Source organism: Triturus cristatus, chromosome 3_1, assembly GCF_964204655.1.
Source record: "Triturus cristatus chromosome 3_1, aTriCri1.1, whole genome shotgun sequence".
Lineage (NCBI taxonomy): Eukaryota > Metazoa > Chordata > Amphibia > Caudata > Salamandridae > Triturus > Triturus cristatus.
Window position 1 is genome coordinate 44,537,781 of NC_140583.1, and position 13,690 is coordinate 44,551,470.

General features: G+C 46.2%; 1 protein-coding gene across 1 annotated transcript in view; it reads right to left on the reverse strand.

The window, feature by feature from the left end:
- Positions 1–6,952: 6,952 nt before the first annotated feature.
- The window catches only part of LOC146859663 (astacin-like metalloendopeptidase), a 139,011-nt gene continuing 132,273 nt past the window's right edge, over positions 6,953–13,690 (reverse strand). The window contains exons 13-14 of the mRNA XM_085646725.1: positions 10,687–10,909; positions 6,953–7,036 (exon numbers count right to left, since the gene is read on the reverse strand). Coding sequence (XP_085502851.1) covers positions 7,023–7,036; positions 10,687–10,909 — 237 coding nt within the window. The 3' untranslated portion in view covers positions 6,953–7,022. The remainder of the gene's footprint in view (positions 7,037–10,686; positions 10,910–13,690) is intronic.

A 13,690-nucleotide genomic window follows, 5' to 3' on the forward strand; every position in this document is an offset into this window, starting at 1 on the left:
CAGTTTGGTAGCAACATTTCAAATGAATGGTTTTCATTGATCTTTTGACATGAGTGTTACAGTTTTGTTGCTGCATTACCCTGTCAGGTTGTGGGTCTTCCTCATGGCGGAGCCCAGTCCGGCAGTGAGAAGCGTTGGCAGTGGGAGTCCACATGAGGGTGGGGCGAGTTTAAAAAATAAAAAAATAATAATTTAAACAACCCTACGCGCAGACTCGTTAGCAAATGCTTAAGGAGCCGGGGAGCGCGTGTTTGGAATTTATCAAGGTTAATGGGGGGGGAGGCTGGACAAAAAGAGGTGGGATAGGGATGTTAAATAAGCCTGACCCACAAGCAAGTTGCGCGACGCATGAAAGCATGGCACCTGGGTGTGCAAGGTTTCCCACTGAAGGTGTGTGTTGAGATGCATGGCATGGAAAGTAACGGCTCGGGGTGGTGCATGTTAGCCCGGGCTAGTAAGTATGCTAAGTATCCTGTGGAAGGGGCCTTTTGTTCAGCGTTATGTGCATGGTGTAGGGAGACGCTGGGGCAGTAAGTATCCCTAGTGCTCTCCGTGGGGGTGTGACATGCATGTAGGGGGAGACACTGGGGTAGTAAGTATTCTTAGTGCTCGGCCCGTGGGGATGCGATGTGCATGTAGGGAAGGACGCGCGCAGGCCTCTCATTGGTCAGTCTGTAACTCTCTTTTCATTTTCTTATTGGGCAGGATGCCGCCAAAGCGGACATGGGGGGCAAGAAGGCCCCGGCGACGGCAGAGTATTTTCGATCTTTGACAGCGTTATGGGAGGTTGCAAAGAAAGGCGGCATCGATTGGGCACTGAAGACGCTGGCTCAGGATGCTGGTATGAGCTCGCAGCAGGAACCATCCTTGCTAAAGCGCATAAGGCGGACTCCAAATCGTTTTAAGGACGCGCATCAGGAGAAGGTCACACGAACATTGCAGGTGAGGCGATGGCAGCGGGCCAGCCTCTGGTAGGCACGGACAATAGACAGGTTTCTAACGCCGCTGCGCAGAAGGGCCCGGCGGAGGATGTGGTGTGTCCAGTGGGGGGATTTGCACAGAGTGTGGCGCCAGCCACGACGCTAGCAACGGTCACGCCTAATAGCCAACAAAATGCGGCAACTCAGGGGGAGGGGACAGCGGTGTCAAGGGCTACCACGCAGGTTCCAATGGATACCGTGCAGGCGTCAGTGCCAGTAGTGGCGCAACAAGGTAGCGGGGTGGCACAGGTGTGGGTCCAGTCAGGAGGAGTACTACAATCACCTGTGGTAGTTGCTACGATGGCTCAGGGAGCAGTGAGTAATACAGGGGCTTCAGGGGCTCGGGTAGTTGCAGTGGCGCCGTGAGTATCTCCGGCGACAGTGGTGTCGGCGCAGACCCTTTTCACACAGCCCGGTGCTATATGGTTCCGCATCACTGGCAGTGTCACCAACAGCAAGTATAACTTCGCACGTGCCAGCAGAAACCATAGAGAAGATCTTTAGGGGCGAATATGTGGATATTTTCGATCTGATTAATGCGGGTGTGGTGCCAGGGAAGATCAGAGCAGGCAAAGAAGGGGATTTGAAACAGAAGAACGTTTGGGTGGAATGGTCGCTAAAGAACTGGGTGACCGGTTTTGCTATTTATGCAGCTATCATGGTAGAGCGGTTTCCAACTCTGGCGGCCCAGTTGATTAGCTACATGTCATTGATTCATGGGGCAGCCTCAGAATTTCAGTGCACGGCCTGGCTGCAGTATGACACTAAATTCAGGCAGATGAAGGCAGTGAGACCCGAAGTGGCATGGGATCAGTGGGAGATCAATATATGGCATGGGGAGTTTTATTCGGCCGCGCCAGTCAGCAAGCCCACGCATTCCTATCAGGGAGACAGGGGTGCGGGGGATAAGAAGCAAGCATGCTGGCAGTTCAACAAGAATGAATGTAATAGAGGAGCAGCATGTAGGTTCAAGTACATATGTTCTTTCTGCGGAATGCTCGGGCACCCAGAGAATAAGTGCTACAAAAATGTCGGCAAACCTAAGGAACAGCGCACTCCTGCCAATGCTCAAGTCAATGGCCGCCCTACCCTACCATCATAAGAGCTTGCCTACTCCCATACGCCTGCATGCGCTGGCCCACCTGCTCGCCAGATACGAGAGGCGGGCAGAAGCTCATTTCCTGTATCAAGGTTTTAAATTTGGCTTCCATATTCGTCTAGTGCCCTGCCCACCTAAGTGCCCCCGCTCAATCAACTCTCAGTGCAAAGAAATCCAGGGGTGACCAGAGAGAAAATTAGGAGAGAGAGAGCGCTGGGGAGGGTAGGGGGGCCTTTTCAGCAATTGCCAAGACAGGACTTAGTTTGTTCACCCCTGGGCCTGGTACAAAAGAAGGAGGTGGGGAAATATCGCCTGATACTTAATCTATCCAGTCCACTTGGGCTGTCAGTCAACGAGGGGATGGAGCCAGAATTGTGTGCAGTGCGCTACACCATATTTGACACGGCTATTAAAAAATTACAGAGGTTAGGCAAGGGCGCGCTGATGGCCAAATCAGATATTGAGTCGGCTTTTCGCCTCCTGCCGGTGCATCCTCAAGACACTAGGTTGCTAGGTTTCAAGTTTGATGGCAATTTCTTTATGGACCTATGTATGCCTATGGGGTGTTCCATTTCATGTGCCGTTTTCAAAACATTTAGTTGTTTTTTGGAATGGGCAGTGCGGGATGTTGTGGCAACACAAGATGTGGTTCATTACTTGGATGACTTCCTATTTCTGGGTCCACCTAACTCATCAGCTTATCAGGAGGCCTTGCTAGGCTTACAGCGAGTAGCGGAGGCATTGGGGGGGCCCTTGGCGGAGGAAAAAACGGAGCGCCCAGATACCCACATAATTTTCTTGAGCATTGAGATAGACACAGTGGAGGGAGTGTGCAGACTCCCCCAACACAAAATAATGGCTTTTCAAGCGTCAGTAGACGAGTGTTTGAGAGCAGGCAAGGTTACTTTGCACCAATTGCAGGTGTTGGTGGGGCAACTCAATTTTGCATTGCGAGTGATACCCATGGGCAGGGTTTTTTCGAGGAATAAAGCCAGGGCAATGTCGGGTTTACAGGTGAAACACGACCACACTAGGCTATCAGTGGAAGTGAAGGATGACTTGGTCATGTGGAGAGATTTCTTGGAGCGTTTTAATGGGTCAGTGATTTGGCAACAACCTGCGCAAGCAAATGGTGAGCTAGAACTTTTCACAGATGCAGCGGGCAGTGTCGGTTTCAGGGCAGTGCTAGGATCAAAGTGGTGTATGCAGCTTTGGCCAGCGGAGTGGGTCAGGGCGGGGTTGGTCCACAATATCACCTTCTTAGAGTTATTTCCCATTATTGTGCCACTTCATGTGTGGGGGACTTTGCTGGAAAACAAGCGCATTGTGTTTTGGTCAGACAGTATGTCAGTAGTTATGGCAGTGAACAGTCAAAGGGCAAAATGTCCGTGGGTCGTTTCCTAAAAGAATTGGTGCAGGGCTGTCTCAGGCGCAATGTGTATTTTACTGCCAAACATGTACCAGGGGTGGATAACACAAATCAGTTACGGCCGAGTACACAAGTGGCCACAGTTTGGTGGACATTTTGAATTCCCATCAATTATTGATTAAAGGCCAATTGGTCGAAAAGCACACAAACTCGTGTGTCATATTCTGCAACAAAAACGGGCGTAATATTTTGACACGTTAAGCGCATATAACCTGAACTAGACACAGCACGCACTTCCAACTAGCACATAAACGCGAGTGTCGTTATATTTTTCATTCCTAAAGGACGCAATATTTGGATATATGAAGCGGTGGAACCTGAACCATCAACATTGCGTGCAAAACCTACTAAGTTGAGCACATGCATCTATCTGTCATGCAACCATTAGGATGAGTTGTGTGCAGTTGTACATCAGCAGTATGGATCAGTCTAACATGTGACACAGAGAAGCTAGTGGCCATCTCTAGTTCACTTTGTATATTCTAACTAGACACAAAGTTCAATAGAGTAGAAGTGTCAGCAACACATTATGCCAACAAAAGGTGGTAAGACAAGACATTTAACATATCGAAGAGCAATCTCATCTAGATTTAACAAGCAAGTGCGCCTTGCGCAAGTACGGGGTCGGGGGGAGTGCAGCCGAGAGCAGGCAGTGTTTCCTTTGAGGGAGCGAGCGCAATAATTGCTACCATTTGGTGCCGCTCGCTGCCGCAAGGGAATCGCCAGACGTGCACACGTTGCCATTGGAAGCAGAAAGGTCTCTCCTATACAGCGCATGCACGATGCGTAGGCGAGACCTAAAAAGCGCTACCTTGTAAAATTCATTTAATCCTCAGCTGTACACATGTTTATTTATCATTTTAAGAAGACAAAGCAAACAAAACAAGAGAGTTTAATCACTGGAATAATCAAATAGAACACAATCAATTGGATGAAATACATTTCACACCTCACTACATATTAAACAATATATTCATGCATTTAGGTAATTCTCTCTTGGTTGGGTAGGGCAGAGTCACTAAAAATGATGATTACCCCCTTAGTTAATTATCTAGTCAGCATGAGTCGTATGTCCTTAACTGAAGCATTTATAGCAAAAATCGATGCCACCTTCAACTGTGTCTTGTGGCAGAACAAAAAATATATAATTTTTCTTTTATTTAAATATTTTATTTATTACATTAATCACAGACCCAAAATGCAAAAATAAGCGAAATCTCAAAAATCAATAATTCTGGAGCAATAAATAGCAATATACAGTAATAATTCATAGATACTATAAAAAGACATCTTTATCTTCACAGAATGCATAAGGAAGGCAGAATGTAATAGCCTATAATCCGGCTCTTTATGCTAATATTGATTTATATGGATCTATTTCTCCCCCTCTTCGCTACAGTCCTTAATACATTTCGTCTTCTCCTCAAATTTGTATAATTTTGTGGATTATCCCTATTCTACGGGAAAAGAATTCTTCAGTTTGTCTAATTTTGTGGCTATCCATTGAGAAAAACTGGGTGAATCCGGTAATCTCCAGTTTTGTAAAATCAAAGATTTGGCTACCAAAAATTTCTCTTAAAAAATACTAAAACTCTCTAAATAAAGAGGACAAATAAACCTCCCAAATTTGAGGAATTATCAGACAGCTTGCCTCTTTAAACAAGGCACTATCTGGTTCCTGGAAGAATCAGACCACAAACCAATATGATTTAATATAGAGAAATTTCTTTTAGGTAGGAAACCCATAAGTGCCTTTCTGACAATGCATAATTTTCCTTAGCCCCACTCCAAGTATATAATGAACAACACTTAAAAAAATATTTAAAAATAGACTACCGTTCCGAAAATAAGCTTAGCAATTCTAATATGGCGTCCACATGGCTCAACCCCAAACGCAAAATTGATGGCACCTCAATTCTTTGGCCCGAATGATAGTGAAAGGGGATTAACATGATCAAGCACGTTTTTGAAGACAATCTACCTTTACCCTTCTCCACGTTACAAGCCCAATTCGGACTACAAAATATGGACTTTTACTAGTGTTTAGCTCTCTAAACACTCACTACTGAAGAACAGCCCTACAAACACTACATTGATTAACGGCCTATACAGAACAGGACATATTGAATCCAGAATTTATAAATTACTTCTCCCTAAACCCCGCAAGATGCAGACCTGCAACGCACAAAAATGGGAAGTGGAACCAATATATGATACGAATGGAAGTATATCTATGAATCATCTTTCACAAACAAAACATCCCCTACCATGTCCCAGACCAAATACATGATTATTAACAGAACTTACTGGGTCCCAGTTAAACCCCATAAACTCAAACCCAGACCAGATCCCAAATGCTGGGACTGTAGGCTACATGATGGGGATTTACCCCACATGCTCTTCTACTGCCCCATCCTTAAGGAATACTGGGATGATACATTTAAATTCATTACAGAGGCCCTGAACATTACCCCCACCTGAGAGTTCTCCTATACAATACTTGGCCAACTAGACCCGCAACCACAGTCCGCAGCCGACGGTCCGCTGCTTGATCGAATGCGAACACTTGCATGCAAACTAATACTTAATAATCAGAAAGTTTGAATATAGTCTCATTGTATATGTGGCGGGAATGGCTCACTCTCCTCAGAGGAGCTGATAACTTTCCCATTGGCGCCCACCACACATACATGGGGGACTCACGTGACGCCGCCTCATCACACTTTGCGCCTCTGTAATTCATGCACCCATACTGTATGTAGTAATTATCGCCATCAAGAATCATTAGGCACAGATCACCTTCCAGTGTTGCCGCTCGTAACTTTACTAAGCGCTATGAAGTAAGTATACTAGTCAACCATCGATATATTGTAACTCAGACTCATGCGATGACAATTCATTCCGGTGCACGCGCAGATCATAGATGAAATGTGTACGGAACATGTACTTTCTGAACTCACCAATAATTGGAAGAATGATCAGAAGGAAAAAGATGTATTACTAAAAATGCGACTCAGTATAAATGTATGTGGTGACCTGTGCACACCCTTTATCCTAATCCTTATTTTCTACCCCCCTCATGGATGTATGCTTCTGTACCTCGAATATGCTATGAGGATCTTTGATTTATTTAAGCTTCTTTGTTTTCCTTGTTTCTCATCTGCTATTCTTGTGTTATTGCCTGCTCTAAAAAACTCAATAAAGATTATTTGACCAAAAAAAGAACAGATGGAAACATGTAAACATTTGAGGGAGGGATGTGAAGATGAGCTTTGAGCCTAGGCGTACACCGGGAGCCTGTCATCTATGCGGCGAGCAGCTCACACCTTTGAGTGTCTTTATCCTGAGTCGACCCTGGAATATTTAAAGATGGGATTCAGCAGCTTGCGTTGAGTTTACAGAGCTATCATAACTCCGATTCTAGAGTCCTTATGAGAGAGGGTTTCTTCATCAAAGTTCATTGACTCTGGGAGCACCGTTTCCACCTTCCCTGTGGCTCTCCATCCAGTAGACTTCAGTGCGATTCCACTAAGAGACAAAAACAGTACAGAATGTTTCTTAACAACATCTTCACTATGTTTTCCTTCTATTGCTTTTGATTTTATGTTTTCACCTCTATGTTTCTTTCATCATTTCAACAATTTCTATGTATTTAACACATAATTGAGATTTTCTCTGACTATTCATATATATCCATCCCTCTTTGTTATTCTTTCTTGGCCTGTGTGTATATATAAATAAACATATGTATACACATAGATATTTGCACACATGTCCATACATATAGTGCTGCCGCACACTGTAAGTCCATGCTTGAAACATTCACACTGATGAGAGCTTGTGATTATTATGAGAGTAACTTCTCTGAGCAAGTTATTTGAAAAATGCAGTCTCTGACACAATACACAGTGTTTTTCCAATGACATTTGTGCTGCACAGTGGTAATAAACTAAGGAACATATTTACGAAAATAAATCGCAAGAAACCTTCCTGCACAAAAAATCTTCACTGCATTTTCCTCTTTTTATGTGTAAAGCAGAATTCAAAGCAGTCCCCCCTAAAGCAGAGGCTAGCCTGTGGGTGTTGCAGTTGTTTCAAAGAGCATACGTAGCACTGCTTGACCAACCCTGGCCTGTTGTCCAGCTAATGCATCCGCACAGTAGTGCTTTGTGAAGGTATGTGGTGTAGATCAATTAGCTTATGTGCATATTTCAGCTATTGGAATGTTTCCTATGAAGGCCATTGATGTTCCTTCTTGTGAGTGGAGTCAGCTTTTGGTGGAACTGTCAAGGTTTCTTTGCTTTGGCATAGCAGGTTTGCATGCATTGACTTGGCAATACCTGATTTGGAGACAGGCTTCCCATCATGTGGTTTTGAAAAAGCAACAACTGTTGTGTCTTTCTAAATGATTTTATACTATATAGTATATCTATATAATACTATCTATATAATACTCTAGTGCTCTTTTGGCATGCAGTACATGCAGTGTTCTTTCTGCAACTGGCTGTGGGGAAAAAATTGGATATTGTATAGGGAGAGGTGTGGTGCAGCGGCCAGGGTAGCGGCCTCCGGAGTGCAAGGCTCACAGTTTGATCCCTGCACCGGCATCAGCTCAGCTCAGCTCAGCACCATGCGACTCTGGACAATAGCTCACATAATCTCCCAGACGGCCCCCAGCGCCTTGACACCCTTAGGGGTGAGTAGTTCATGCTTTACAAATACCGGATTTAGATTTGGATTTAGATTTTAGATTGATTCGGGTGGAATGGCACACCACCTTTGGTAGACATCTAGAGTTAGTACGAAGGACTACTTTGTCTTTATGTACCTGAAAGAAAGGTTCTTTCCAAGGTTAATGTCTAGAGTTTGCTAACATATCTTAAGGAAGTGATGACACCTATAAAAGCCACTTTTCAAGAAAGGTATTGGAGTGGGCATAGATGAAGGGGCTCAAAAGGGGCCCCACCAGTCTACTTGAGTACGATGTTATGGTTCCAAGATGGTCCTGGGAGGTTATGGGGTGGAATCGCCCTTTTGAGGACTTCCATAAAGGCTTTGTTTACCTGAATCTTGAAAAGAGACATATGTTGTCTATTTTGTAGGTATGCAGCCACTGCAGCTAGGTGAAATCTGATCGAGATAAATGCCAATCCACAGCTTTGTAGATGTAGCAGGCAATATCCTGTAGTGCTGGCATGAGAGGGTCAGTTTGTTTTGAATGACAATAGTGAACAAATCGTTTGCACTTTGTCACATAACAAGCCCTCATTGTAGGTCGCCGTGTGTCTTTGAGAATGGCCATATATTCAGGTGGTAGTTTAAGGTAGCCAAATTCTAAGACCTCGGGAACCAAATCGCAAGGTTGAGAGGATTCACAACCGATGGTTCCCTGCCCACACACACCGCCTTACATTCAGTAGCCTGCATGGCTGAGATGGGACTCCATCCACCAGTCCAAAATGTGCCCCAAGGGGGCGAACCAACCAACGATGCGCTGAAATAGCCTGAAGCTGCCTGCAGTGTGGAAAACTCAGCCTGCACGGCTGAGGTGGGACTCAGACCCCCAGTCCAACTTCCACCCAGAGGGAGCAGAGCCGCCAACATTAGGCTTTAAATGCCTGAAACTGCCTGCAGCCCGGGACGCACCTAGGTGTGTGCCCAGGCGAAGCCAGGGTGGGCCATGTTGGGACACCCTTCTTCAGGGATAGTTCCAGGTGGCTGGGTGTGGGCACTTAAATTATTGCGAGTGTGAAGGCTTTTGTTATTTGTGCCACTAGTGACAAAGGAATGAAAATGGAAGCTATCCATTTACAGCCCTGTACTTTACTGAAGGAGCCATGTTTGAAATTAGCAATAGATTTTATTGACCCATTGAATCGTTTACATCATAAATGTAAGTTTACAATGGTAGTGGTTGACTATTACAGTAAATGGTGGAAGGCAGATTTAATGGAGAAGCCCAAAAGTGCCAAGATTATAAAAATTCAGAAAAAATAGTTTTTGAGAGAGGGAGTGCCTAAAGAAATTGTATTTGACAATGGGGTACAATTTGTGTAAAAATAAATTAAGGAATTCTTGGAAAGCAAAACGATAAAACACACTTTGGTGGAGTGCATTCAGTGGGCCACCCAAAATAAAACTGAGTTGTGTGACGCAGTTGAAAGTGTGCTGTGGTCTCATCGCATTAGTCCAAGCGTGGTCACTGGTTTGTGTCCTTTTGAAATCATGAGGGAACGTATTATACATCTAAATTCTGTTTTGCATGGTTGAGAGAAATTCAGAAAAAATCTGACTGGGCACATTATATGGCCAAGAATATGTGAACCCAAGTTGAGGTGTTTCAGAAAAAAATGAAAGAAGGGTAGGATGCTAGACATAAGATCAAGGATTTCAGGTGAGATATTAAGGTGGGTGATACACTGTGTTACACCCCTGCACCTTACACAGACTAAAGTGAGCCCTTTCTAGGGGTAAATCTCAAGCTCCTATTTGAGCTGGTGGAATTTGCACTTAGATATTTCTCCACGAAAGCTGATCCTCACACGGCAAACACAATCACTTCCATAGCAAAATATTTTCCCCTAAACAGACAATCGACACATGGTGGATTTTCTCCTGCCCCCTAGGTAGCTCTCCCCCGTGCTGGCGCACAATTAGCTGCCATGCGCTGGCGCAGGTGCCTCGTACCATGGTGCAAGGGCCTGCATTATGGGGATGATTGTTTTTGTGCACGAAGACACACCTTCCTGCACAAAAACAATCACAAGAGGTGATTTCCTCTTCCTATGTGTGCTGCAGAATGCAGCATACATAGAAAAAGAAAAGAAAAACAAGGAGAAATTAATAACAATTCCCCACAATGCGCCTCTCGCATTCTGAAGCATTTCCAGGTTTGCAATTTCTCGTAAATCTGGAAATGGGGCAGAACCCATTGGTGTTGCATGGGACTACCAAGAGCAACACCCATGGCACACCGCTTTCATGTAAAGTGTTGCATGTAGAGGGGCCATATTTACAGGGACATGAAAAGCCACGTAGGGTGGCTTTACTTGTCCTTGTAAATATGGAGCAGCAAGCTGCGCTGCGGGTGGATCACAAAAAGTGACGCACCGGTGGCGCAAGAGTGCTTGTAAATAAGCCCCTCATTTCTCAAGTCTAACTTTTACCCTCAAACTTACCAAAGGAGTATTCCGCTTTGAAGCCAGCTGCGGTCACCCAGTTATCACTGTGGAATTGCAGCAGCAGTGCGTTTCCGGTAGAGACCAGATGTGGGACTTGGGTTTTGCCACAGTATTTGCCTATTGTCTTTGATGTGGAGTGGGGTCCATCGTTGATAATCAGGTAGTCATAGACGCATCCGGGGAAGTTCTCAAGATCGAACTGGGTGAACGTCAATGAGATCTGTGAAATAGAAAATCACTGTGAGTGCAGCCCCTCCAGCTCACAGCACTTTCAACACCAGAGAGAACTCTCCCTGCACAAACCACTTCATTTCACCACTACCCAACCCCCTAACACCCACCTCGGTTTCACCCTCAAACACAGCATAGCCCAATTATTAGAGCACTTGTCAGACTATTGGCAGAAAGAGGGTACCGGTTGCAGGCCAACTACGCGTTATTTACACTAGAGCCATGCTGCTCACAACCGCAAGCGCCTTCATATTTCCAACTACCAGCACCCTGAACGCACTCACAAATGCACTCACACTTACACCCCCTTTTACACCTTTCCCTCTAAGAACGAGTCCCATGCTCCTCTTCAAACTAGTGAATTAATCATACTAGCAACTAACACACTCCTTTCAACCACTGACGTACTCCTTTCAGCTACCACGTCAGTCTTTTCATACCAATGCTAATACATATCTCAGCTTTTTTCCTAGTGAACATTCATACTCATTTTCTGTGCTAAAACTTAGTAGATTTCACATTCAGAGCTTAACAGAAATGGATCCCAGAATCTGGCACTGGGCATCAGCCATGTTTGTCCGCCCTCACAAATCTTGTCGCTGCATATGTCATGCACCATGCTGTATAGTGAGGGGGGAGAACTTCACCCCCATACTTTAGAAGATGGAATGCAATCATTCATTTGCTTAATTTAATATATATGAGTGAGCTCAGAGTAGGCACTCATTCACTGACATGGGTGTTTTGAAAAACAAAATAGAGAGCCTGGAGGCTTGGACATTCCTTTTCCCACTGCCTGAAACCTTGTGATCTGCCCGAAGGAGCTTACCGTGGGGAAGTAGAGGGACGAGTGTTTTCTTCTTCATCGTCAATTCTGCTCACGGGACTGCAAGGAGCAGCGGGCCTTGCGCTCAATCACTGCCTGCAGCTGGGGCCTCTTCCCGACCCCTCCCCCATGCGGAACATAACGCCTCGTGTCCCCCGCTTCGCGGGAGCCGCTCGGAGGCTTGGACATTCCTTTTGCCACTGCCTGAAACCTTGTGATCTGCCCGGAGGAGCTTACCGTGGGGAATTAGAGGGACGAGTGTTTTCTTCTTCATCGTCAATTCTGCTCGCGGGACTGCGAGGACCAGCGGGCATTCTGCTCAATCACTGCCTGCAGCTGGGGCCTCTTCCCGACCCCTCCCCCCTGCGGAACATAACGCCTCGCGGCCCCCGCTTTGCGGGAGCCGCTCGGAGGCTTGGACATTCCTTTTGCCACTGCCTGAAACCTTGTGATCTGCCCGGAGGAGCTTACCGTGGGGAATTAGAGAGACGAGTGTTTTCTTCTTCATTGTCAATTCTGCTCGCGGGACTGCGAGGACCAGCGGGCCTTGCGCTCGAACACTGCCTGCAGCTGGGGCCTCTTCCCGACCCCTCCCCCCTGTGGAACATAACTCCTCGCGGCCCCCACTTCGCGGGTGCCGCTCGGAGGCTTGGACATTCCTTTTGCCACTGCCTGAAACCTTGTGATCTGCCCGGAGGAGCTTACCGTGGGGAATTAGAGGGACGAGTGTTTTCTTCTTCATCGTCAATTCTGCTCGCGGGACTGCGAGGACCAGCGGGCCTTGCGCTCAATCACTGCCTGCAGCTGGGGCCTCCTCCCGACACCTCCCCCTGACTTCTATATTTTGATACGCCCACATACGTGTAAGCGGGACACGAGCGGGTCGCAGACCGGGGCGAAGCCCGGGCAAAGGGCGGGCCCTCTAAGGCCCTCAGAGGCCGGGCAGGGCCCGGTCATTTCAATTGTTATATATATTCCTGCGTTCATCCGTACTCCCCGACATCATTGCTGTTATGGCTCAGAGCCCCGATAAAGCCACTCTTGAAAAGCCGGGGGGTTTGATAAATGGTTCTCCTGACAAATATTTTACAAGGGTCCAGCCGGATGAGGTCAGGGAAAAAATACTGGCCGAGCGCAGGACAGAGCGTCATCGCTCAGTTGAAAGTTTAAAACTTAGGGCTCCCGAAGTCTCCACACTCCAGGCACTTCCCCGGGATGGAGGTAGACCTAATGATAATGATGATCCTCCTTCGCAGGAGAGTGTTCCATTTTTGTTACGGGATTGCTCTCCTACACATTGTGCCCCTATTGACCAGGATATCAGCGATACTCCCCTTCACAGTTCTATTAGTATACCCGTTGTCTCAAATACACATATCCCTATCTGTGGTAAACCGGCTAGGAAGAACCCTAAGAAATCTGAAGTGATTTAGATTCATGGCCCACCACCAAGTAAAATAAGACGTAAGAAGGGGGGGCTGGTTAAATCTAAGATTAGCCACTCTGATTTTGGTAAGCATACAAAGTCGGCTGCTAGTACTGTACTGGGGAAAGTGGTTGTACCAGCAATTATGCCTAATTCGGCACTCCCTTCTCCATTTGTAGGCCAAGAATCGGTTGTGAACATCACCGAGTTACTTTCTACCCCTGCTGAATCGCTGCTGATGGCAGCCCCCTTTGCTGCTCAACAAGACAATTTGGGCCATTTGATTAGGTCTCTCATCTTGCCCATTATTGAGAGTTTGAAGAGGGTGGAGAAAAGACTTGCGGATATAGAATCCGTTATAAGCAGGAAGGTTGATCCGGTCAAGGCTCAGGTGAATGTGGCTGTCCCCCCTACCCCCATTGACCCACTACCTACTATTGATGCACCCAAAGTCACACCCCAATTCATTAAAGCTACACCCCAGCCCACTAACCAGATAGCTCTTAACCATCAAAGGT